Source organism: Gekko japonicus, unplaced genomic scaffold, assembly GCF_001447785.1.
Source record: "Gekko japonicus isolate JY-2015 unplaced genomic scaffold, Gekko_japonicus_V1.1 scaffold2418, whole genome shotgun sequence".
Taxonomy (NCBI): Eukaryota; Metazoa; Chordata; class Lepidosauria; order Squamata; family Gekkonidae; genus Gekko; species Gekko japonicus.
Window position 1 is genome coordinate 188,637 of NW_015165315.1, and position 27,802 is coordinate 216,438.

The 27,802-nt window shown below is 42.8% G+C and overlaps 1 protein-coding gene across 1 annotated transcript; it reads left to right on the forward strand.

Annotated features, from left to right (window-relative positions):
* Positions 1-288: 288 nt before the first annotated feature.
* On the forward strand, positions 289-24,886 carry MCOLN3 (mucolipin 3). The gene is made up of 14 exons (XM_015410499.1): positions 289-339; positions 5,880-6,103; positions 6,914-7,081; positions 9,925-10,078; positions 10,987-11,071; positions 11,149-11,245; positions 12,886-12,985; positions 17,169-17,281; positions 17,372-17,521; positions 19,900-20,001; positions 20,123-20,245; positions 22,348-22,554; positions 24,131-24,261; positions 24,719-24,886. The coding sequence occupies exons 1-14, from the start codon at positions 309-311 to the stop codon at positions 24,723-24,725; spliced, it is 1,692 nt and encodes a 563-aa protein (XP_015265985.1). The 5' UTR covers positions 289-308; the 3' UTR covers positions 24,726-24,886.
* The last annotated feature ends 2,916 nt before the right edge of the window (positions 24,887-27,802 follow it).

Below are 27,802 nucleotides of genomic sequence, written 5' to 3' on the forward strand. Positions count from 1 at the left end.
TGACGCCGGCTTCCCACTGAGGCGCTGCCGCCTCTCTGTGACTCTGCACTTCCCCGGCGGGCGGCTGCAGGTGAGTGGGTCTCCCGGCGCACTGTCCTCACTGCTGGTGTCAGGTGTCCCTTTTTTCGCACCTCGCCGAAATGCGAATGAGATCTCTCCCCGCCACTTACACCCGTCAGCCTGGCCGCTTAAGTGCATCAGTCAGCAGACTTGTAGGTTCCTTAACTCCTGCGGCTGTAGCGTAAGAGGGGGGGAAAGCTCGTCAGGGAAAAGAGCTCATGGAAGGGAAGGGCGAAATAGGCTGCGAAATGCACTGCTTCTCTCGTTATCCTGCGAAAGGTCAGTCTCGGCTTGCGTGCCTTGTCCCAGCAGACACGGGAAAGTCTCTTGGTATAAGATCCCTTTGGCTGTAGAGATCACGGGGAAATAGTTCTCCCTTGTGCTGAGACTGGATTAGGAATTAGAGTTGTCTGCCGCGCACGAACTGGCCGGACTTTTTCCTGTGCCTTTAAGAGCACTCTGAGACGTAGAAATCAGCTAGTGATTTTTAAAAAAAATTAATTTGGTAATTGCAGCGGCTCAAACGGCTGTAGGAAATTTGTAGGAGAAAGATGAATATAGGCTAAAGTTAACTGCTTTCCAGTTATTAGTTGTACAGTTAGGGAGTGTTAATCCTGTTTAGATGGCCACACCACCCCCAAATGCTCTGACCTGGAATGGGTCGTGGTCGCTTAGCAGTGATAGAAGAAACACACTTTGTGCATACTCAGAAGCCTTCCCTCTTTAAGGCTTAACATATCAGCAGAGGTGGCAGTAGTAACAGGTGATGGTTTTAAGCCCCATAAACTCTGGTTCCAAACTAAGACTCGCCCTTTATGAATGAAGAACAAACAGCCCTGTAGAATTAGCTAGCCAGTTATGTTTCAGCCATGTGACATGCCAATTATATATGCCTTTATTTTAAAAAACCAGGTTTTGATTCCGTTTCATTGGGGATGCTGATGAACTATATTGCTGCTGCAAGCTGCTCACTGAAATGTGATAAAGGTTTATTGTTTCTAGGCTAGTAAACAGTCTTTTGAATTTTTTAGGATAGAGAAGAGAGAACTTTTGTTTCTGTAGTGGTGCGTGGACACCAATCTTGTGGAACTTTTCTTCCTACAAAATGCAAAGCGGTGAGGTTAACTGGAGACCCCTTCATTTATTTCTTTGACTCCCCTGTATTTAGCCTGTGAAGCCATTCCCTTGATTGCAGCGGATTTGAGTGGTGTGGGGCAGAGGCTACAGTACTAGGGATGCCATCTGTCAAGCCATTTTAGGGTAGCGCACACTGCCCTTTCCAGAGAGAGGGAGAATGAATGAGAATGTAACTGGCCTGATGAGCTTTATAGCTGAGCGGGTATTGAATGCGGGTCTCCTCAGTCCTAATCCGTATCTCACTATACAACACTGGATCTCCATGTTGTGGAGCCCAGGTTCAGATTTGAGTTTGATGCTCTGTAAGTGGCCTTGAAGAGTTGCCAGATACTCAACTACCTTGCAAGGTTGTTGTGAGGTTACTCTGAGCTCTAGGGGAAATAAGTGGTATGCAAAAGTAACAAATACCAAAGGGTGTATAATAGGGGTTCCTTACTAAACCAGACTAATGGTAAATCTAATCCAGTACCATGTACTCCATTAGTTTTTAACCTTCAACTAAAAAGGTAAAGGTTTCCCTTGCTCGAAAGCCAGTTGAATCCGACTCTAGGGATGCGGTGCTCATCTCCGTTTCCAAGCTGACGAACAAGCGCTGTCCAAAGACATTTCTGTGGTTATGTGACTGGCATGACTAGACGACGAGGTGCACGGAACGCTGTTACCTTCCCACCGCAGTGGTACCTATTTATCTACTTGCAGTTTCTTGCTTTCAAACTGCTAGGTTGGCAGGAACTCACTCCGTCTGCAGCACTCGGGTCTCGGACTGCTGAATTACCGACCTTCCAGTCTGCAGCTCAGCATCTTAACCACTTGAGCCACCTACTACTGCCCATCAAATACATATTATTTCTGAATGCCCCCAAGCCGCAAGTAAAAACTGAGGATATAAAAATTTCAGACAAGACAACTGGATTTATATTAATATATGCATACAATACACAGGCATACATTCAATGAGACCAATGTGCCTGATGACTATCAGCCAAATACTTAGTGCTGGGTTTGTTATGGGTCTGGGTGAGAAATCTGAGATTTTATCCAGAGGGGCAATGTGAGCAGCTCCTAGAAGACCCAGCAGAAGTCAACAAGAGAGAATGCTCTTTTGACACTCAAATTGCTGGAAATACTCAATCAGTTTGCATGTGTCTCTGTGCAAAGGGAATTGGAACCAGTCCTGCTTTTAGCTGGGGTGGCCGGGGTGCGGAGGGAGACTCCAAATTAAACATACGAACAGGGAATTTTTACACTGACACACCATGTTTTAGTGGCTCGGGATATTTTTCATTACTCGAAAATAGCTGTCATTAAAGAAAAGTTTGGTGACCCCCCCCCCGCCCTGAGGTTTATGCCGTGCAGGTCCTAGAAAACACTTCTGATCAGGTGTCTGACGAAGGGAGCTTCGGCTCTCAAAAGCTGATACGCTGATAATCTTGTTGGTCTCTAAGGTGCTGCAGGACTCATATCTAACTGTTCTACTGCAGACCAACACAACTACCCTCTGGAACTAACTTCAGATCAGCACTTTGTTATCTGTAGTTGTTAAAGAAAAATAAATATTACTAATCACATCCTCTAGGGATGCACTGGGGGGAACACAGGAGGTGTCCATCAGGTAGTGAACTTTGCATTGCACATTTTTGTCATATTCCCAGCGTTGATGGTGTTGTCTAAATTTGCAAACTTAGTGTGATGTCATGGTTAGATTGTCCAAATAGAACTGGGCTCAAGCCACTCTTTGGCCAGTCTACCTCTGTCTCATAGCCTAGCCTATTTCGCAGGGTTGCTGTGAAGTTAAAATGGAGGTGGGAAGACTTGTCTACACAGCCCTTGCCTGACTGGAAGAAGGGCAGGGGTGTGATAGCTGGAATGTGACATGACATTCCTTCTTCCAGCCATGGTGTGTATGATGAATAATAGCACAGGATGAAGACTTGTCAGATACATATTCAGCCTTGTATTTACATGCAGCTGCAGATGTGAGTTTTTAATGTACTGAAGGTGTTTTGGTTTTTCTTATTTTTTTTTTTGAGAAGTGAGAAATAAATCCAGGAATTCTGGTTTCAAGGTGGGATCCAGACCAAGTTTTCCACCAGCAGAATGGAACTTTGCTACCTCTTCCCAAATGCTGCTCCAGGAGAACAGGGGCCCCTAAGGAATTACGTGAGAAGGGTCTGTGGTGGGAAGGGGAAATTGGTGGAAATTGCCAATTTAGTCTGGATCCAGCCCTTGGTGTGCATAACTACTTTATATGCAGTGCATATGTCACTAGTTATAGCCCATAACTAGAAAGCAAGGAGGGAGTACAAATTGCTTCTTTGCAGTGCTGTTGCTATTTTTTTCCAAATGTGGATGGTTTTGTCTTGTACAGTGAGCCTAGAAGATGCAGCTGTATTAGGATAGTGTGTCAAAAGAAACATAACCACCTAGTTCTGTGATGTACTGTTTCTCAGAATGAAGGCCCACAGAATGACTTGCAAGTCATTCCCATTGAATGTGGTGAGCAGGTGTGTTTAGGATTGGGTAGCACCTGATTGGAAATTAGTGTGCTGCAGTCCAGTAGCACATTCTTGGCATGTTTCTGCCACTGCTGCAGGTAAAATGCTAAATAATTCACATGCTCTGTGCAAGAGATAGGGGTGAGGGAGCTCAGTATAAGGCATCTCAAGTCCTGAGCATCTGTATGACACTGTGTTGCAAACAGAGCACATAGGAAATCGAATTAAGGCAAGGTTTTTTTCAAAGTCTTTGGACTGTTAGGATATTTTTGAATATATTTTCTGGAGCCCCTAAGATAGGATAAGAGTTCCACATGCATAGTGAGGTAAGGTTTCCAACTATTTCCCTGTCTTTTACAGCCATTCAGGCCCCTTTAAAAGCTACTTTGGGATGTTGCTGACTCTGAATGTGCCCACTTGGACTAGTACCATTTCCTGTGCAGTACACAAGCAGCAGGGGAGGCATCCCCCCCCCCCCATCCTATTGCTAAGACTGGTGTGTCCTCAGCTAGTCACTTAGCAGAGAGATGTACACACACACACACACACCTTTTGTGCTGGTAAGAAGTTTGAGCCAGTTTGGTGTAGTTTTTAAGTGCGTGGACTAGAGATGTGAAGGCCCGGAAAAAAACCGGAAAAATTCGGGAAAAAACTGTTTTTCCCATTTTTTCCCTAAAGCCTTTTTGTTTTTTCCCAAAAAATTGAAAAAAGAAAAGAAAAGAAAAAAATTGATTATTTTAACATGATGAATAAAATATTTTAAGACAAGGTGTTCAAATATTTTCCAAATCATTTCTCTCATATATCAGATTGATCTAATTTCTGTGCACTGAGGACAAGCAAGTCCTAGGTTACAAACTGAACTCTCCAATGCAAGAACAAGATGCATTTCTTCCTTTAGGAGGTGCTATTGTCAGAAGAAAATAAAAAGGTTTCTGTTTTGTTTTTGCATGTCAGTGGGTATTATGTTTGTAATAATTGTTTGGGTACACTACATTTTTAATATGCTAGTTGTGATAATTTCATGCCAAGTAAAAATGTCCATAGTCATATTTTATGTTCCTAAAGTAACAGGATGACTTTCAATCTAGAAAAGACAAAAGAAATGCTAATGTAGCATTTTTTTCAGTTTTTCCGAAAATTTCCATTTTTTTCTAAGCTTCAAAATTTCTGGAAATTTTACATCTCTAGCGTGGACTCTAATCTGGGAGAACTGGGTTTGGTTCCCCACTCCTCCACTTGCAGCTGTTGGATGACCTTGGTTAAGCCATAGTTCTGTCAAAGCTGTTCTCTCAAGGACAGTTCTGGAAAGAGCTCTCTCAGCCCCACCTACCTCATAGGGTGTCTGTTGTGGGGAGGGAAAGGGAAAGGCCACTTTGAGACTCAGAGTGAAGGGCGGGGTATCAATCCAATCCAATCCTCCTCCTCCTCCTAATACAGGCTCACAGACTGCTTCACTGAGGGTCTCAGAAATAAATTATAGTAATTTGTGGATGTGTTTCTTAGTTTTCCAGGGTTTGAAGAATCTATTATTTTGGTAAAAGGGTTCAGTATGAAGATTGCACTGATGTCTTGTATGTAGATGAGGGCTGGTATGTGCTTGTGTCTTTCCAAGAATGTAGGTGTTACAAGAAACACAGGCAGGATTCAAATAGGCATCTGCAATCAAAGGTGATAGTCATTAGCTTTCAAAACTCCTCTGCATAATGAAATACCTCTCAACATAATAAGAACGTAAGAACCAGATTTCTACTTTAAAAAGTCTTCACACTGGGGGTATAATAGAAGAGGGTTTCCAGATTGAATTAAACAAATGTAAGTATATCCGAAGATCAAATGAAAAACCTGGGAAAATGACATAAACTATACAAAATGTTGTGTTTATGCAAAATGTTTTCTTCACATAGCTCCAAAAATAGTGCATTCTGTGAATGAGGCATGGGAACTCTGGATGTTTGTTTAACACATTTGTTCCTCTCTGTTGTGTTTTCTTGATGAATAAAAGCCTGATCATTTGAGTTGGCTGGCATTTATGTGCACATGGATAATCTAGCTGTAATCTGCTACCCATCCCTCAAACAGACTCACCCCAAATTGTGTTTTAAATATGTCCATAGCCACAAGTGAATGATGTTTTATTAGTCATTTCAGGACGGTGTAGCTTAACTCATGCTTTATATGTTTCAGCAATGGAAAATCCTGAGGTCATTGTTAGCAGCTGCAGCTCACATGACGATGAATACAGCTACAAAGGACAACCTTCAATCTGTCAGGAATTGCTTTTGGAAGACCAGCTGAGAAGGAAACTTAAATTCTTCTTCATGAACCCTTGTGAAAAATTCTGGGCCCGAGGGCGAAAGCCCTGGAAACTTGGGATTCAAGTTCTGAAAATAGTGATGGTTACCATCCAGGTGAGGCTCAGGAAGCCTGAGTGTAAGTTACCTTCTGAAGTTCTGTTCTGTAAGTTATTGCCTGTTCTGAAACATGAGTCCAAGAAGCTACTGAATTCAGAAAATGAGTTCAAAATTATGGATTTAATGCTTTCTTTTGTTTGAGAGAAATGCATGTCCAAGTAGTTCTGAATGGTAGAAATAGAAAAATTCTGATCTACATTTATTAAAATATTAATAGCATGATAAGAGGGAAGTTTGTTTGGGTGCAGCCATCAGGTGGGAAGGAGAAGGTATCATGTATGCAATACAAGGATTTTTTTTTTTTTTTTGCTTTTAATAACCTAGCCCGTTTCCTTGTGGAAACTCTGTGGCACAGCTGGACTAACATGTAGTTAAATTAATATCACTACTGGTTTGAGCAGGACTCTGTTTTGTGACAGTACTCACCAGTACTGAGTACCAGCATCTTCATAGGCCCTGGTCCTGCATTGGCCTGCCCCATTCAGCCAGAGAATGAGAGAGTGGACCCTCAGGAACAGCTATTGAAGATCTGCAGAGTGAGGGGGGAAGTGGTGGAAATTGGTGTAACCTTATAAATGAGTACTGTTGCTATTTTATAACAAAAAAGGCGCTAGTTTTAAACAACATTGGTGCTTTTCCTAAGGCAAGGCTTCTTGCCGGCTGATGAGGGGTTCTTGTCATACAGAAATCCCATATCTAATACTTTGCCTACAAGAACATTCCTTATTGTAGAAGGTGCAACTCTAAGACTGCTATAAAAAGTAACTTTAGTTGGAGTAACTATTGTGGTTTTCATATGCCTTTCAGCTGGTATTTTTTGGGTTAAGTAATCAAATGGTGGTTGCTTTTAAAGAAGAAAACACAGTGGCTTTTAAACATCTCTTCCTGAAAGGCTACACGGACAGAATGGACGACACCTATGCAGTGTATACACAAGTGGATGTCTATGATCAGATCTTCTTTGCAATAAATCGGGTAACCTCTTTATTGTTTGTATTGTTGTACTATTGGCCTGCAGCACCCTGAAATGCCTCATCTCGAACAGAAGATTTTATATATTTAAAATATGTATGCTGCTTTTCCACATTAAAATGCCATTTAAAATACCAATTTATATAAAATATTTAAATCAGTTAAATAAAACACACAGTGAGGAGGCCTATTAACAGTTAGTGAGGGAATTCCAAACATAACAAAAAGACAGTGATGGAGACAGACCAGTCTCCCTGGGCAAGGAGTTCGGAAGTTTCAGTGCCACGACCAAGACAGCCCTTCCTCAGGTTGCCACCTGTCTAGACTCAGATGGTGAGGGCATGCAAAGAAGGGTTCTGAAGATGACAGTTGTGGTCAGGTAGGTTCATATGGGAGCAGGCAGTCCTTCAGGTATGCTGGCCCTGAGCCGTATAGGGCATTAAAGGTCAATACAAGCACCATAAATTGGGCACAGGCGCAAACTAGGAGCCAGTATCTAGATGGAACAAGACTGGATTGATATGGTCCTTATGACCCACTCCAATCAACATTCTGCCTGCAGCATGCCATGCCAACTGTATTTTCTGGATAGTCTTCAAGGGCAGCCCATGTAGAGTGCATTGCAGTAATGTAATCTAGATGTTACCAGGGCACTACAGTGGCAAGATCTTTTTTCTGCCCAAGAGGTTCTCCAGCTGGCTCACCAGCCAAAGCGGTTCCAGCCTCTCACATATTAATTCTTTTGATAATTTTTTGATAATTTTAACAATTTTAATTTTTTGAACAATCTCAGTTTATCAACAACTTTAACAACGTTTTAGATTTTTAATTTTACTTAGCCATATTTTCATTTTAAATTGTTATTTAGTTTTCCATTTGATTTCACTCATTATTTAATCAATCTACCTGTTATATTTATATTTATTTATTTTATTGTATTTATTGCATTTCACCTTCCCTATTTTAATCCCGCTCAATCACATTTTAACCTGCTGCCTCAACTGAAAGCCTGGCAGAAGAGCTCAGTCTTACAGGCCCTGCAGAACTGTAACTGGTCCCGCAGGGCCCTGATCTCATAAGGGGGCTCATTCCACCAGGTGGGGGCCAGGGCTGAAAAGGCCCTGGCCCTAGTTGAGGCAAGTTGGACAACCTTAGGGCCAGGGACTACCAAGAGATGCTGGTTTGCAGAAAGCAATGCTCTGTGTGACTCGTATGGGGAGAGGCAGTCTTGAAGATATGCAGGCCTCTGTCCATATAGGGTAAGCACCTTGAAGTGGAGCCAGAATTCAATAGGCAGCCAGTGCAGTTCACGCAGCACCAGGCAGATGTGGGCTAGGGAATTCTTTGGGAGGGGGCCTCAGGGGGCCCACCAGCTAATTAAATGAAAGTACAGTGCAGGTGGTAAGTTGGAGCACTTTGGGGTCAGCCCAGGAGGGAGGGGGCCCAGAAGAAACACTAGGGGGCCAGGCCCCCTGGGCCCCGTGTTAGCTACGGGCCAGGCCCACACAGGCTGTGACATTGTCACCTATGCTGCTGCATTCTGCACTATCTGTAACTTCCGGAGCAGAGTGAAGGGTAGCCCCACATTAAGGGAATTACAATAATCCAATCTGGAAGCGACCATTGCATGGGTCACTGCAACCAGGTTGCTGGGGGAGAGGTATGGGACCAATTGCCTGATCTGCCTCAGATAGAAAAAGGCAAATCTGGCTGTGACCTGGACAGCTGTGGTTTCCTCCTCTCCCTGTTTGGGCTCTGCTGAAGTGTGGAGTGACTCACAAGGCTTTAGAAGTGTTTCTGATTACAAGCCCATTATTAGAACAACGTTTGAGTCCAGTGGCCCTTTTAAGTTTTGGTCTTAAAGGTGCCACTGGTCTCAAACTTTGTTCTACTGCTTTAGACCAATACGGCTGCCCACCTGGATCTAAATCCATTATTACTTAGACTTTTAATTCCCCCTTTCTTCATCTCTCCTTCTAATACTGGACCATGGGCCAATCCCCAAACTATCAGATTGCATCTAGACTAACATTTCTGCAGATACAAGGACTTCTACTCATTGAACACATTTCTCTTGCCTTCCTCCTCCTGCAGCACATTGAAATTATTCAGTGTTTCAGCTGCTGTGGAAGGGGGGAGGTAGGAAAATTGTGTCCTGTGAGAGGAAGTTGTGCTTGCAGCAATGTTAGTCTGGATCCAAACCATCTTCTCGCTATTAAGTGACTTTTGGAATCAAGGTATTGTGGCTATTCAAGTGAAACCTAGCCTTCTGAGATACTTCCATTGTTGTCCAGCTACCCAGTTTTATGAACCTGGCTGAAATCATCATTGGTGTGAATATAAGAATTGCCTTATCTGACCAAGGTCCACCTGGTACAACCCTCGGTTTGTCTTCAGCCTCTGATTTGGTAGGGAAATACCATAACTTCTGTTGAAATAATTTCCAAAATGGGATTCTGCCTATTTCTTGCCAATAGGGTAACTACCGCCATTCAAAATGCACTAGGTGCAACCTCGGCAGTATGGCCCAAGCTACCTCACTGTGTATCAGTGAAACCAAGAGAAATTGTCATTTTATGAAGGCAACATACCTGCTTTCATAAGCTTTGTGTTTCCTGAATGAAGTATCTTAGTTAAGTGAGGAAATTGTCCATTCTTATCATAAGAGTACATGGAAAACCCACTAAAGTATATGTGTATTCTGATACCACCAGAGACTTTGTGTGTCTATTTTTGGTTGAAAGAAACTCAAACTAGGAGACCAGGGCCTAAATCTACCCAGGAAACTTTAAACATTTGGCCTCAGATGCTCTGTTGGTGTTAATTAGTTGTTGTCATTGACTTAGTATTTACAGCTGCGCAGCATATCTGTTGGAAATCATGCATATGAGAAGAAAGGAGCAGAAGAGACAGCCATGGCAATATGCCAGTACTTCTACAAACGAGGCACCATTTGCCCTGGAAATGATACTTTTGATATTGATCCACAAATTGAAACTGGTAAGGTTCCTAACTTCTCATGCGAGAGTGTTGAATAGAATAAAAGTTTTCTGGAGTATGAAAGAAACCCTAAATTTCCTGTAGCATAAAGTATTCTTATCAGTTGCATTTGTGTAGATTTCTGAGATGTACAGACCCAATGTATGCATGGAGTCTTTTTAATGAGAAGAAAATGTTTCTTACATATAGTAAGAAATCTTCAGGATTCCTCCTCTTCCTCACTGCAGAGTTTCAACCCTCATGACTATTAGTCCTAGGGGTTGAGGTGGCTGCTGGGGGGAGGGTAACACCAGGAAGATCAGCAGTTTTCTTGATCCTCACAAGCTCCTTGTGCTGGATCCAACCATTGGCTTTAAAACATATATGAAGTGTTCTGAAGTGGCATGTGAGGGGTTTTTTTCCAGTTGTGCAATTTGAGGAGCCAAGAAATTTGAAAGAGCCCATCAAGAAGTGGATGTGTGTGTCTAGAATGCATGTATAGTAAAACTTACATGTAATATAAAAATCATGACTGCCTTTCTTTATAAAGTAAATGAGTGAAACATTGTAGAACCTACTGTGATTAAAATGCATTAGGGTCATTAAGGACTAGAGACATTGCAGGGCCAGATTTGGTCCAAGGGACTGCCACGTTCCCTCTGATCCCCCCCCCCCACTGAACAGAGCCGTTCACATCCCGAGCAGAATGTAACTGCTGTAATCTTAAAATGGGCAATGGGCAGTGCAAGACCCTGCACGGCTCCAGATTGCTGCTGAGTGGGGCTTCCTGTGTTAATGAGCAGCTGGTCACATGCACAGCTTAGAGGGAACACTGACTGCTAGTTGCTTGCCTTCTATCTAAAGCTAACTTTACCTTGTGAGATGCCAGGTGGCTTCCCATGCAGTCTGTGCCTGTGTTCTTCTTGCAGAATGTTTTTATGTGGAGCCAATGCAGCCACTGGATAATGGGACACTGAGGAGGAGCGCTTTCAACTTCACTCTTGACTTCCATAGGTGAGGTGCAGTACCAACTGCTTGTGTTCGTGCACCTGGTTGGTAACGGTAGAAATAAATGCCAAACTGTCTTCTAGACTTGTGACTGTGCAGCTCACGTTCAAACTGAAGGCCATCAATCTTCAGACGGTTCGTCACCACGAACTTCCAGATTGCTATGATTTTACCCTGACAGTAAGTAGAAGCTTGGATGAATCGTTCCCATGCTGTAGAGTTCCAATGGTTCTGAAAGGTCACTCTGTGAATGAGTTGGGAATGATGAGCCAGAATCACATTAGCACATCTTCTGGCAGTCCTATGGCTGCTCCTCCTTTCCGCACACAACTTCCTTGCACCTGTATAGGAGAAGATGTTAAAACAGTACTCTTATGGGGCTAGACTGGGCTCAGGAATTAACAGCTGGTTATACCTAGTTTAGGGATAATGTCTGACTTTTATTGTTACTATCTCAGACAAACCTGTCTATCATCTTTGGAGGCTCAGTTCTGTATGCTGTCTAAATTGGAATTGTGCCACCAGGGACAGGGCCTTCTCTGTTGTGGTGCTTCAAGTTATGGAACTCCCCCCCCAAAAAAATTATTCCACTGGAGCCAACCCTACTAAATTTTCAGCACCACCTTAGACTTTATTTACCCAGGTTTTTTGTTAAGTCTTTTTTTTTTTTGCTAGTGTTTAAAATCTCCTTATAACACTCTAGATCTAAGTATTATTGATGCTGTTTGTATATTGCCTGCTTTTTCTTTTGCATGTTTTATTGCTGTGTTAATAAATCTATTTGCTGGAGTTTTTAAGGATTGTTCTTGGTTTTACTGCTGGCATTACTTTTAACAAATTACTATTACTAATGGTGCTAATTTTTAAATGGTCTAATTTTTTAAAGCTACACTGAGAGCCATTGATCTGCAAGTATGGGTTAGAAACTGTTTACGTAAAATACATAATATACATTGAAAGTTCAAGATGGCTTTCAGTGTTCGTCTGTCTGTAGCAGTAGAAAAGAGCAAGAGTCCAGTAGCACCTTAAAGACTAACAAAATGTATGGGTTTCTTGAATCACTGCTCATACCCTGCCACAAACTTTGTTAGGCTTTAAGGTGCTACTGAACTCTTACTCTCTTCTATTGAGAGTTCAGTTCACCATTTATAAATATTGATTAAAAAGAAGTCTTTATTAATACGTATGGAATGATAGCTAACAGGCAAGAGCTGTATTCTGTCTGCACCTCCCTCAGGCAAAATCTGTATTCTGTCTGTACCTCCCTCAGCTTTCCAAATGAGTGACTATCCAGTTTCTGTAGTCTGAATCTGCCATTTATACTGATTGTTATTCTCCTGAGATTCCTTTCTTTAGTAAATGTTGTTGGGGGAGGTATGGGTAAGGTTACTAAATAGAATGCTAGGCATAGTAACAGTGGCCATTGGGGAGGGGGACAATCAAGGAGCTGTGCAGAGTACTGAACCCCAATTCCCTTGGCAATGTTTCACTTTTGAGACTTGGAAGCATTGTCCCCATATTTTTCAGGTTTGCGCTTTCAGCCATGAGGGCTACAGACTTATTTTTAAAACAAAAAAACTGATAGTGTTAAGCAGTTGCTCATTATTTACATGGGAAATGCTTCCATGTAGGATATAGCATGAAACAGGCATGAACATCTGTGAGCTCCACACTATGAACAAAACTTTGAAAACAAGTAAGACTTTATCAAGGGGGGGGAGATTAAGACGACTTTTAATCCAGTTTTAGTTATGTCAAGATAGTATATGCACATAGTCTTCTATATAAACGTACGTATTCTGTCTCCTCCCCCCACATAGATAGTGTTTGATAACAAAGCACATAGTGGAAGAATTAAAATAAGCCTCGACAATGATATTGCAATCAAGGAATGTAAAGAATGGCATGTTTCTGGATCAAGTAAGTACCAACTTCACATATATTTGGTGTTGCTCTATAACTAATCTTTTTAGTTAAAAAGCTAAAAAGAGAAATTTGTCCATTCTTTTCACAGGCCACTATTATGCTGATAATTCAGGGTTTAATTCAGGGGAGTCTGATTTTATACTTTAGGCCACAACATCTTTAGAATGGCTGGATGTATGTGAATTTTAGGAAGCAGGCCTTTTGTCTTGGGCCTGCTTCACATGTTGATGTAAGCAGTACATGAAAAATATTTTATGGATGCCTATGCAATGCAGTATATGAGATCTGCATTTTGCAAAGGTTTGTGTTATGTGTGTGTACTTATTCGGGTCACTGGAAATTAGCTATTACTTTCCACTTGTTGGCAAATGCAGGTTATCACCCAGTGACATATTGCTAAAGTGTAATTGCCACATAGCCAACCATTCCGTTGGCACTTGTGATTTATGACTTTAAAAAGGAGATGCTAGAAATAGCCTTGCTCTAGGAATGGAAAGAGGGCAAAGACTGTGAGTGAGAGTATTAAATTCTGAAAAGGTTAAATGCTATATTTTAATGGAACTGAAGTAATATAGGAAAACTGCTTAATTTGTACACTAGATGGAGTCCTCTACTGATCTGTGTAAAGTGCTAATGTTTTTATATACACCCATAGAGGCTGTAAAATACACAAGAATGCTTGTTAATTTCAAATGTTACTAGATTCAGAGGCTTCATGCTATATGGTTTTTCCTAACCCACAGCAGGGTTGCAATGGTACATTAACCATAAGCATTCAAGTTTCTGTACATGATATTCTTCATGGTGATATCCCTGTGGTAGGCTGTGGGGAGTTGTGGTAATGAGTCCTTTTTCCAGCAGGGCCATAGCCAGGGGTTATTTCGTAGAAAAAGAGGTGCAGGAGCTCATTAGCACAACTTATTTGTGTATGCCACACCCCCTGACATCACCGGAAGTGTGTCAGAAGGCAACACCCACCACTTAGGCTCCACTGGACTGTTTTGGATTGCTAGCTATTGGGGGGGGGTATGTGCAGATCTGCCCTCACAGAGGAGGGAGAGCTTGTACCTGAATAAAACCTGGTCTTAAAGGTGCCACTGGACTGTTTTGGACTGGGGCGGGGGGGGCTCTGCAGCTTACCTGGCTGCTTCTTGCTCTGACTGAGGGCTGCTAGGAGCAGGGGGTGGGGCTTGTTGCATGTGCCCACCCCTTGGGCTCTTTACTGCCGGAGCTCCACTCCTGTGCGCTCCTGCAGGAAATGACCCCTGGCCATAGCCAACCTTCCTCGTTAGGTGAGGATGCCATATTTACAGACAGGGCTTCAAAAATATTAGAGGAAATGATACTCTGCTTCACAAGAGAAACCTCAGTTATCCTCTTGTCAAGCCCAGTGCTTAGATGTATGAAAGCAGCAATCTGTTGCTGACCTGGTCCAAGCCTACAAGAAATGAGAACATACCCCCAAGTACCACAAAGATGGTGCCGATTTCCCATCTCTATAAATGGCAGCCAATAAGTAGAAGAGAGTACAGAGACTCACCATGTGATAACATGTCACATGTTTTTATGTTACAGACATAGCTTGGATCCACCACAGATGGAAGGATCTCCATGCACAGTGTGACTTTCTCACCTTCCACTGCAGCCCCAAATCCCCCCTGAAATAATTTCATTGGTGGAAATGCTCGGGTGGATCCAAGACAGTGGGAGGAGGAAGAGAGGAGGAGATTAAGTGGGACTACTGCTTTTCAATGACACAAGCAGTAATATCCAGTTCTAGCTTCTATAGACCCCTAAATGAGGACTAAGCATGACCCTGTCAATTACTAGGATCAGCCACATCTTAATGTAAATATGTGATTCACAAAGTAGATGTGGTTTTACCTCCAATTCATGGGAAACTCTGACGAGCTACAATAAACGGGAATCTAGTGGCACCTTAAAAATTAACAAGATTTTATTCTGTCATAACACTTTGTGGATTAAAGACCACTTGGTCTCATGCAGGTAGTGGATCCTCACTGGGCAGACATTTATATGATGCTATGGGGAAAGTATAAACAGCGAGGGGCATGGAAGTAAAGGGTGAAATGAAATAATGAAAAATTCAGATGTAAGCAAAAGAAGTACAGCAACCATTAATAGTAACATGTCATTTCTATAGTTTTGGTAAGTTAATTAACACCAGAAACGGCTGTAGAGCAAGGGTGTCAAACATACGGCCCGGGGGCCAGAACCAGCCTGTCCAGGGCTCTTATCTGGCCCACAACCAACTGGTGCAAGGAAAGGGAAGGCAGGAGGCTGCTTGGGGGGGGGGCGCATACAGTGAGGTGTGTGTGGTTAAAGCTGTCAAGAAATGGAAAGGAAATTGCTAGGGGACAGGACTATGAGGCTTAGGTAAGATAGTGGGGGGGGGATGGCAGTGAAGGAGGAGAAAGAGGAGGTGTGGTGCTTTTCCCTCTCCTGCCTCCTCTGACTGCAGCTCAGCAAAGTTACAACATGGAGGGGCAGAGCCAAGTCTCTGGTGCTGCCACTGCCAACCAAATGACGGCCGTGAGGGGGGGTTGGTGAGAGTGGGCACGTGGAGCGGAGGCTTGCCAGCAAAACAGTGGGGCTGTCAGGGGAGAGAGGCGGAGGAGGGCCAACATGTGGGTTGAGAGGCAGCTGGGCTATCTTCTGTATGCAACTCTGAGGGGAAAGATGTTCCGGCCTTGGGAATGAGTGGAGGAGTGAAAGGAAAAAGGGGTGCCCCTGTTGCCGCTGCACATATGAACAGCTGCAGAACTGGGAGGCAGAGTGAGTGTTGAGGGGAATGGTGACCTCCTTTCCTTCCCACACCTGTTCTCAGCCCACGAAGGAAAAGAAGTAATGGGAGGACAATAAGCACCCCTTGGAGGTTTTGGAAACAGTCTTTCCTTCAGGCCTTCCCCACAGCCCTGCCACTTCTATGGGAAATGCAGGAAGGATGAGAACTGGGGGGGGGGTCTGGGACAGCCAGGTTCAGACCCCCCCTCCTGAGCTGGGAACCTATCGTCTGGGTCACCCAGGGCTGGTTGCTCTGCCTGGCCAACCTCACAGGATTGTTGGTGGTGGTGGGAATGGGGTGGTGGAGGGGGGAGCAGGTGTGCCTCTTCGAGATCCTCAGAGGTAGGATGGGGGAAGAGAGGAAACAAAGAGTGAGAGATGAATCGTAGCCATGCTTGGCTGCTGAGGCTGGGCATATGGGGAGGGTGCTGAAAAACTTCCTTATTTACTTGCAAGGAAGATAACTTCTCTCCTTAAAAGTGCTATATATACAAATAGTATCTAATTTGTATGGAAATATAAGATTACCCCCCCACATGGTATCCCTTGGGGGAAAAACTAATCTTGCATATGATTAAATACATTTATTGGGGCTTTTGTGGATTCCCCCCAAAATTGATTGCTTTCACTTCCAGGGATCAATAGCTTTTGTTTGTATTTTGAGTAAAAATTAATATAGTTAATTGGGTTTGCCCGTGTCATTTATCAAGCTTATATCTTCCATACCTGGTATTACATTTTATGGCACACATGGCCCAGCCTGACAAAGTAACATTTATGTCAGATCTGGCCCTTGTAACAAATGCATTCGACACCTCTGCCTGATAGCAAGATAGCTGACACCGACTAAGGACTCCTCAGCTCTTGTTAAGCCCTTCAGGAAGAGAGTACACTAAACCTCTTGATCGATTCTAGTTCCTTGTTTCATATTGGAGTCTCCCTGTGAAGCTGTTTTTGTTGAAGAATGGCGACTGCTAGATCAACAGGCTAACTTTGTTTGGCCATACCCATCTGTGCTGTAATCTCCAAGATCACTGAGCACTGCAGTCTCCCTTCCATGGTGGTCACCTCTCTGTAGAGAAAGCAGACTTCTTCCTAGTTGGCTTCATTTATCAGGGCTAGTTCATGAACAACATTTTGCCTACACAGATGGAAGTACACACTTTGGTCCCAAGGTCCACTAGGAAGCCACATGATTCTGTAATCTTGCTTTTGCTAAGCAGGTATGATACACTGCCTTTCTATGCTGCCTTGAGCTCCATGAGAGAACAAAGACTGGAATATAACTGTAGTAAATAATGAATGAGTGCAGGTGGGAAAAAGGAAACAAGATTTTTAAAACACATCATATGTCTGATTTTCCCCCCCTTAGTACAGAAGAATACTCACTACATGATGATCTTTGATGCTTTTGTCATATTGACATGTTCAGCATCACTGGTTCTTTGCACACGATCTGTGATTAAAGGAATTCGTCTACAAAGGGTAAGTTAAGCTTGATACAATTTCCTAATACAGTGTCTCACCAGCTTTTCAGTCACAATTTCTCTTCTTTCTCTCACCCTCTCCCTTTAGGAATTTGTGGCCTTTTCCCTGCATCATTATAATAAAGAAATATCTTTCAGCGATCAGATGGAATTTGTCAATGGATGGTATATCATGATCATTGTTAGTGATGTCCTAACTATAATTGGTTCTACGCTGAAGATGGAAATACAGGCAAAGGTAAGATGCTTGCATTGACAGCACAGGTTTTTCAAACCCTTCGTCTTACTCAAAAACTCCTTGTAGTGTACTAGAGTTCTAGGTTACATATTTAAAATGGCATGAATATATACACTGGGCCCTGAACCATCTAATACTGAGGTAATGTCTGCTGGCAGAGTAGTTAACACAGCAACAATGCACAACCTGATTAAAAGGTAGATAAAGGTTTATTTAGGAACTAACATGCTTGATAGGAAAGAGGAGAGACAGAGATTGATTCCCAACTACATCTCCAGCTGAAGGAGAGGGAGAGACTGACTGTGGCACTTCTAAGAAGAAGGAAATTGGAGACAGACAAGGAATGACACTGAACAGGTGAGAGAAGGTACTGTCCTCACTATCCTATCTAAATGTCTTCTTACTGCCCCTTTCAGGGTCTTAACATAAGAATATAAGAGAAGCCAATGTTGGATCAGGCCAATGGCCCATCCAGTCCAGCACTCTGTCACACAGTGGCCAAAAATACCAGGTGCCATCAGGAGGTCCAGCAGTGCGGCCAGGACACTAGAAGCCCTCCCACTGTTGCCCCCCCCAAGCACCAAGAATACAGTGCATCACCTGCCCCAGACTGAGAGTTCCTATCTATACCTTGTGGCTAATAGCCACCGATGGACCTCTGCTCCATATGCTTATCTAATTCCCTTTTGAAGCCGTCCATGCTTGTAGCCGCCACCACCTCCTGTGGCAGTGAATTCCAAGTGTTAATCACTCTTTGGGTGAAGAAGTACTTCCTCTTATCCGTTCTAACCGAACCGCTCAGCAATTTCATGGAATGCCCACAAGTTCTTGTATTGTGCGAAAGGGAGAAAAGTACTTCTTTCTCGACCTTCTCTATTCCATGCTTAATCTTATAAACCTCAATCATATCACCCCTCAGCCGTCGTTTCTCCAAGCTAAAGAGCCCCAAGTGCTCTAACCTTTCTTCATAGGGAAAGTGTTCCAACCCTTTTATCATTCTAGTTGCCCTTTTCTGCACTTTTCCCAATGCTATAATATCCTTTTTGAGGTGTGGTGACCAGAACTGTACACAGTACTCCAAATGAGGACGCACCATCGATTTATACAGGGGCATTATAATACTGGCTGATTTGTTTTCTTCTCTTCTTTGTACACCAGACATTGCCTTTTCCAACACCCCTTCTCAAGGTCTTGTGTACAAAGCCCACAAGCCATTTTGGTGTAGTGGTTAAGTGCATGGACTATAATCTGGAAGAATTGGATTTGATTCCCCACTCCTCCACTTGCAGCTGCTGGATGACTTTGGGCAAGCCATAGTTCTGATCAGAGCTGTCCTTGAAAGAGCTCTCTTAGCCCCACCTACCTCACAGGGTGTCTGCTGTGGGGAGGGGAAAGGAAAGGAGTTTGTAAGCTGCTCTAAGACTCTGAGTGAAGGGCAGGGTATAAATCCAATCTCCTTCTCCTCTTCCTCCCTGTCTGCTAATGGAGCAAAAGTATTGCCCGTTGCTTGGTAAGGGTGGCTAGGCTGCCAGCCTTAAATTTTAATAGAGTGAATTGTTTGAGATGTTTAAAACACGCTATACCCATCTTCAGGTACTTGGAGGGCTGTCATCTAGAGGATGGTACAGAGTTATTTTCTTTTGCTCCAGAAGGTCGGACCAGAATCAATGGGATGAAATTAAATCAGAAGAGTTTTTGGCTAAACATTAGGAAGAACTTCCTGACAGTTAGAGCGGTTACTCAGTGGAACAGGCTTCTTCGGGAGATGGTGGGCTCTCCTTCTTTGAAAGTTTTCAAACAGAGGCTAGATGGCCATCTGGTAGCACTGCTGATTCTTTGAATTTAGGCAGATCATGAGAGGGAAGGCAGGAAGGGTTGCATCAGTGCTTAGTTCTTGTGGCCCTTTCTTACACACCCAGGAAAATGCTGATCACCACGTTGGGGTCTGGAAGCAATTTTTCTCCAGGCCAATTTGGCTGGAGATCCTGGAGGTTTTTTGTCATCTTCTGGGCATGGAACAGCAGTCACTGGGGGTATGGGGGGTATTTGTGAATTTCCTGCATTGTGCAGGAGGTTGGACTAGATTACCCTGGAGGTCCCTACCAACTCCATGATTCTATGATCAAATGCTACTTCTGATTGTGACCAGTCTAACATGCATTCATAATCTTCACTTTTTAGTGACAGACCCCACTGTAGTTCTTTTGCTCTAGAACACCTCCCTGCCCCCCAAAACAGCTACTGCTGGGGCTATTGAAACAACCCTGAATTTTGCTACAATTACACAGTAGGGTCTGTGACCAGGAAAGGATCTAGAAAAGGCCAATAGGCTTTCAATTTATCTTGTTTTTTATTTTTTGTCTTTCTATGAAACACAGAGTCTAACAAGCTATGATGTCTGCAGTATCCTTTTGGGCACCTCTACCATGCTTGTGTGGCTTGGAGTGATTCGCTACCTAGGTTTCTTTCAGAAATATAATGTAAGGATCTTTTTGGATCTCCATGCTGTTGTATGTATTTTATTTTCTGTTGCTACCTAGCAGTGCTAAATGCCTAGACAAAGTCTAACAGATGGGGGGGTTGTTTGTTTGTTTTTTGCAGCTACTGATTTTGACTCTACGTGCGGCACTGCCCAATGTAATTCGATTCTGCTGTTGTGCTGCTATGATTTATTTGGGCTATTGTTTCTGTGGCTGGATTGTGCTCGGTCCATATCATGTTAAGGTACTGTGTGGTTTTCATTTTTACAATATTACAGAGAAATTATCTCAACTCCTTTTGGAAGTGTAACAGTTTGTCCCATTTAAAAAAATGCTTGGGAAGGTAGGAAATATAGAAATAAGCATGCTACCAGCATGCCTATAGGGGCTGATGGTAGGGTTGCCAAGTCTGGAAAATACCTGGAGACTTTGGGGGTGGAGCCAGGAGAGGGCGTGGTTTGGGGAGGGGAGGGGCCTCAGCAGGGTACGATGCCACAGAGTCCACCCTCCAAAGCAGCCATTTTCTCCAGGGGAGCTGATCTCTGTCGGCTGGGGATCAGTTGTAAAAGCGGGAGATCCCCAGGCCCCACCTGGAGGCTGGCAACCCTAGCTGATGGTATTTCTGTCTTCTGAAACACTTCTGAACAACCCTTTGAAAATACTTACTACTAAACATGTAGTCCTGAAAATGTTCCCACTGATGTTAACTGTAGCTATGTGTATTCTGTGACTTCTTGGGAATGCAGAAAAGGTGCAAAATAGGGTACTGGGTACAAATGTCAGAATCTGTCAAACTTTTCATTTACAAGTGGAAAAAACAAGTTTCTACCCTATTTGACAGCAAACGGTGGTTTGAAAGTGAATAGATAATATTTCCTGACACTTCAGAAGCTCTGTGGGGTCACACTGAGGTCCTTTCCACATTTGCCTGCCATTCTGGATTTTCTCAGTGTTCGAGTTGAAGCAAATTAAGTCCAAAACATCATTCAAATAACCCAGGGCAACAGCAGGTTGAAACAGGGCTGACCACTGAAGGGAATTAATGTAATGCAGAATTGGGGGGGGGGGGGACGGAATAAAAAGAAGGTTGAACTCTATTTTAGAGCAGAATGGGCGGAAAACCTGGATTAAAAAGGTTGAATTTGATTTTAGTGCAGAATTGCTTGGACATTGCGGTGAACATGGATTAAACGGAGAATGTGGAAACGGCCTGTGTGTACTTGATTTCAGTGTTCTAGTGGTGGTTTGAAACTCCAACTAGTTCCCCCTATAACTTAACAAAACTAGAATAAATTATGCATAGTAAACATTTAAAACACAGGAAAATGTATGCAGAACAGGCATTTGCTAGTTCGCATCACACATATAGGTTATGGAGCTGGCATAGTGATTAAATGGTCAAACCAGGGTAATCTAGATTTAAATCCCTCAATTGCTATCACTGACTGAGTGGCCCAAGGTTATACCATCTCTCAGCCTCACCCCAAAGGGTTGTTGAAGGATAAAGGAAGGGGAGACATCCATTAATCTACACATGCTGCCCTGAACGCCAAGGGGGAATGACGGTATTAAAATAATATTAGAAACATAATTTTTTAAAGCCCAGGGTTCTCACAGCCCTAACTTTGTTTATCTGCGGCATCAGGAGAGCCGACACTGTAAGCTAGGATAATCAAAGGACCAACTTTATCTTCATTGCTCTTGAGGGATCTGCAGCACACACAGGCCAAAAAGCCATTCCAGACCTTACTGCAGTGCAGGCAATTGGTGGGAGGCAGAAAAGTCAGGTCTTCTCTGTTTTGTGCATCCCTGATCTTACCAGTGAGGCCACCCTGGCTCCAAACCCTGAGCTGTCACATGGATACAGCTCATGCTCTTCCTTGCCAAGTCTTCTGTGGTGCTTGAGGGAGGTGTGTCACGTCCAGTCCCCCCAGTCACGAGGTCTGTGGGTCACCTCAGTTGTACTGTGTCCCATTGAAGTAACATTTCCTTGCACTGCTCCTGCTATGGGCTGGGAGGGGATCAGCTTACTGCTTGGTGTGTTGCTGTGACCAATGAGTGAAAGCCAGACTAAAGCAGGTCCTTGTATGCCCCTTCTTTGGGCTGCCCACACATCCTGCGTCAGGCGCCTGGTGTGAGTGTAGGCTGGTTCTCACTTCCCATCAGCCAGTGGCCCAACCCTGCCCCTCCCCACTTCATTTGAAAGAGGGGGATGGAGTGGCCTTCTGTCTAAATACCCTAGTACCAAAAGCGTCAGTGCCAAGGAAATAGCTTGTTTGTCACTAACTTTGTGATTGTATTCAAAAGTTGTTAACTTTTGTGTGTTTGGCTCACTTTTTTCCCTAGTTCCGTTCTTTGAATATGGTTTCGGAATGTCTCTTCTCTTTAATAAATGGTGATGACATGTTTGCTACGTTTGAAAAGATGCAGCAGAAAAGCTATTTGGTTTGGTTATTCAGTCGGATCTACCTCTACTCTTTCATTAGTTTGTTTATCTACATGGTGCTGAGTCTCTTCATTGCTCTTATTACAGACACATATGAAACTGTTAAGGTATGCTTGAGGGGTTTCTGGAGGGGGCATATGGAACCAGTGCTTTTAAAAATGGCCTTATCTGATTCTCTGATACAAGAATCCTTGTGTATTTTCCCCTCCTCATAGTTTTGGCCACTTTTATACAAAAGTTATATCTAAAAATGCTTGTTTGGAATTCTCATTTTTGGCATCTTGGCAAGTTTGAACCTTACCTTCCATTCCATTGTATTTGAAAAAGTGCGCGTGCACACGAAAGCTCATACCTTGAATAAAACTTTGTTGGTTTTCAAGGTGCCACTGGACTCTAGATTTGTTTTACTGGTTCAGACCAACACGGCTTACCACCTGGATTTCAGTTTTTGAGTTTGATATGCCATGACATGTACCCTTATTTCCAAGTATTAAATAAGTCCTGTTTTCATTCAGGAAGTTATTTTAAAGAAATCATGTTCTGGGTCCATAAATTAAATACCTTTTCAGTATTCTCCCACTATATGGGTATTGCTTGTTTGTGAACAGATTCTGTGTGGTTGGAACAGAAGCTGCAGGGCTGGCTACATGAGGATACATAAAAGATCTGGTAACAGATGTTGCCTGTCTGCACTGCATTGCTTTCAGTGAAATGCACAATCTGAGTTGGATGTACAGTTTGGTGTAGTGATTAAGAGCAGCGGACTCTAATCAGGAGAACCAGGTTTGATTCCCCACTCCTCCATATGCAACCAGCTGGGTGACCTTGAGTCAGTCACAGTTCTCTTAGAGCTGTTCTCTCGAGCAGTTCTCTCGGCCCCATGTACCTCACAGGGTGTCTGCTGGGGGGGGAGAGGAAGGGAAGGAGACTGTAAGCCACTCTGAGACTCCAAGTTAAGGGTAGGGTATAAATCCAACTCTTCTTCTTCAATACATATGGTTTCCTGATCCAGTTAATGATACAAGCGTGGAATCCTGATTCCATAAGTGGGTCCTTTATTGGACTGGAGAGCTTAGGTCCCTCTGAAGCTAGTTCTGGGGATGGCAGCAGCTGTTCTTCTGCTTGAGCTAGTAGTCTCTTTACTTGTTCAGAGAAGCTGCAGAGGGTATGGGAGTTTTGGGGCTTGGAAAATACATGCTGAAGTGTGTATGTTCTTCAAGGCCAATGACCCTTAAAAGTATGGCATTTGGGGGGGGAACGAGTTGGGAAAGCTGGCTCAGAAAATGCACATCTGATAACAGGCATACTTGGGGGCCCAGTTTCTCCCCACATCTGGGTGGGGGAAGCAGAACCACACAGAAAGCTGCTCCCTTTTAGCCTGATTCTGGTAGCTGAGGGCTTGACCCTGCTCCCCACAGTAACTTGTGGGTGCTGTGCATGCAGTTTCTAATCTCCAGCTACTTTTGGGGAGAAGCTGGGGTCATTTCAAAAACACCTGCTATTTATCTCTGTGTCTTCTGGAATCCAACCCCCTTCCTTCACCTGTTTTGCTATCTGGTATGCTTGCATGCAGTAATTTTGTATGAAGAGGAAATGATCAGCAGCTGTTGGAACTGAAGTTTTATCTATTGCAGTAGTTTTCAGTCTGAGTGTATTGAATCTAATAGTAGTGCCATTTTTCAGCATTACCAGCAAGAAGGCTTTCCAGAGACAGAACTCCATGCATTTATAGCACAGTGCAAAGATCTACCGAACTCAGGAAGGTACCGATTAGAAGAAGAGAGCCCCATAACACTCTTCTGTTGTTGTAAAAGGTTAGTGAATAAGGAGGTGCCCAAACCAGCTTCTGAATGCTTGATCCATTTCCACAAACATTGCTTGTGCATTTTGCATTTAAGCAGTATCCTATATTGATTTTGCACTCCACCTTCCAGTTCTAAGTAATACATTTAGTGCACTGGCAACACCTTCTCTCCCAGTATTCTTCTCTTGTGCTTGTATTGGGCTTTAAATTTTTGTTATGCTTTATTCTGTTTCTGCTTGCCTGTCTTCACCAAAGAGAGCCATCTGCAGTTGTGAACACACCTATTTACACAGTTTCAAAGTCTCTCCCCCCCCAGTTTGCAGATCTTGCACATTCCAGCAACTTTAACAGTGTCTACAGAGAAAAATGATTTGTTTTGAATGTATCAAGGTCAATGATTTCTCAAATCCATAACGTGTGTGTTTGAAACAATTTTATTTGATATAGCATTCTTTTTTCATTTTTAGGTCTTAAACATATTGACAAGAGTATTTGGAAACTCCTGGATTACACACTCATTGCGATTTCTGTACACAATACACAAAACTCCACTGTAATGTTCTTGCAGCATTTAAATGGTAAACTTTTAACCTATGACTGTGTAACTTTTTTGATAACTCTGAGTTCCAGTTAATTTATTACATTCACTAGTACTGAAGAGGAATGCAATGGAAAACTGCCTGTGCTATTGCATGCTGGTCTTATGCTCTTAGCCTAACAGGCATAATGTTTGGATGACTATCCACTAAATGTCTTACACACTTTGCTTTCCCAAGGTACTTTGTTCATTACAGTTCTCTGTACATGTCTATACTAGCTGCAAAGACTAGTATAGTTGGATGCTCAAGTTGTCTCACTGTCATTCATCTGATGATGCTGATTAGTGCTTTGTCCAGAGTCAACAGAGATACAAGGATTAAAACACACACTGAATCAAACATTCCGGTTTTTCACACCTACCATTGCAGTCCAGACAACAAGAAGAAAATGAAGTGGGAGACACAGACTTACAGTAAAATGGAACGCCTTTTTTTCTTTCAAATATAGTGTAAGACACTGGTTTATGTATTTCTGTCCATATTAAACAGCTGCAGACTGTTTGCAATAACATAAGAGGAATGGATAATACATAGAACTAACCAGAAATATGTTCCTAACATTTTGTGCAATTTGCATTAGATTTTAAAGCTGCTAAACAGTGGCCCAGAACCTTGATGTTGAAGTGGATTTTTATAGATGCCTTATTTGCTATCCTCTTACCTACTTGGAAAACAGATATGGGGTAAAAAAGGAAATATTTTTAGACTTTTAAAAACTTCAGATGTAAAAGCAGTAGTCATGGCAAGGTGCTGAATGAACAGCCAGGCATTTTTATGTACTGTGTACAAGCTTTGAAAACGTTATGTACTGTTCACTTTTTGTAGAAAGATGCTGTAGTGGATATTGTATTAAACTTTCAAGTTAATTAACACTTGACGTGAAGAGTAAAGATTTAATCAGCACTTTCTTGTTTCAACCTTCTAGTATGTCCAGAAAGGATTTAATATTGCTGTGTTTCAAAAATGTGTGGTTGAGTTTGTTTGGAGCTAGAGAAATCTCCAATATAAAAGAAAGCATAATTCCAAAAAATGTACATTAGTATGATTGCAAAGGACATTTTATTTCATCTTATCCTTTCTGCCCCCATTACAGTTCAAGTAATGAGCATGGCATTTTGCAGTAGAAGACAAAAATAAAACAAATTTGTGGTGAATCATGCCACCACAGGGGGTTAAGAGCATGGACTCTAATCTGGGAGAACTGGGTTTGATTCCCCATTCCTCCACATGCAGCTACTGGTGTGACCTTGCGTCAGTCATAAGTTCCTTTAGAGCTGTTCTCTCAAGAGCAGTTCTCAAAAGAGCTCTCTCAGCCCCACCTACTTCACAGGGTGTATGTCGTGGTGAGGGGAAGGGAAAGGAGATTGTAAGCTGCTCTGAGACTCTTTCAGGTAGTAAAGGGCAGAGTATAAATCCAGTCTCTTTTTCTTCCTCTGGTGTGCACAAGAGGTCCTAGGCAAATTGTTTTAACTGCAACTATGTTTTAATGTAATTATCTGTTTTTATGTGAGCCGCCCTGAACTAGCTGCGGCTGGGAGGGTGGGATAAAAATCTGAAAAATAAATAAATAAATTTGACCACAGCCTTTCAAGGTAGGCCTTGAAATACCTATACAGTCCTCTGCTAGTCAGGATTGGCAATAAAGCAAGCTCACTGGACTTTTCTTATGAGTAGGCATGAAACAGTCCTTTCTGTGTTTGGCTCTGATAGTTAAGCAAATTCACAGTGTGTTATATGCTATATCTGTTGACTTTCAGATTCTATGCATGTAATTTTTTTGCTTCATTCTCAGCTCTGGTATTTTATAAACTACCCCCCCCCCCCATTTAACAGTAAAGGGCAACAACCTTCTAAGCCTGGTACTGATAGGGTTACATTCTAATATAGTTGTGTCTGCTGGTTTTTAAGCCAACCCAGTATTGGCATATCCCCAGTCACACCTAGGCAGTAGTTAACAAGAGAGTTGTAAAGAAGAAGAGAGACAGCTACCTTTCCCATATCCTTTAAAGTTTAACTTCCCTGTAATCTTGTTAAATATAACAAGATTGTACCTTCAGATCCCTAGGTCATTTAGACTGGCCAGATCATGAACTGACACCACCCTGCCTGACAATAATCCTTATTAGCACTTAAAATGAGAAGCGGAAGTGAGAAAAGCAGTCTCAACAGAGTATAATGTCAGCCACAGGAAATTAAACATGAACATCAGGTAAGACTGACTTTGCACGATTCTAAGTTGGAATTAGGGCACTGTAGCATCTTAGGAGTCAGGCTAAGCAAAGACTGATTGAATTATACTGTAGTATTTTCTGAATCCATTTGGCTCACTTTCCGCTACACTTGCATATGTAATGGGACTCTCTTCATGCAATCTGTGTAAGCTGTAACAGCATTCAGGCATGCCCAATGCTTGATGTTTGAAGCATCAAGAAGGGCTTGCATATATGAATTGGCTTTCTTCAATTTAATTACACACCAACCATTCCTCTTGTCTCAAAAGCAGGCTTTCCAGTGTTGACAGGTCATGTTAAACTGTGTCTCATCCAAGTGGCAAGAAATAAGCCACAAACCAGCCCTGCTCCTGGTGAATGCTGGCCTGTGTTTGAACAATTAAGGCCTCATTTGGGGAGGTCTGTAGGTAGGTGTTATCTGGGAAATTCATCTGGTACATTCTAAGCTTGTGGGCCCTCACCGACAACTCAAAGTAGAATCTCATTAAAAACATCAGCCTCTTTTTTATTACATCACCATTGAGCAAACTTATACAGTGAAAGAAGCTGTGAAAACTTTCCACTGTTCCCAGGAGGGAAGTGGGGAAAGACATTTGCTATTGTCTCTGCCCACCTGGTCTCAGTAAATCACATGATGGAGGAAGCAGCTCTTATGGTGTTATTTGAGGTAAGTGTGCTTAACTGCAGCTGTAATTTGCTCTGGGGGGTTTCCAGGCCAGCA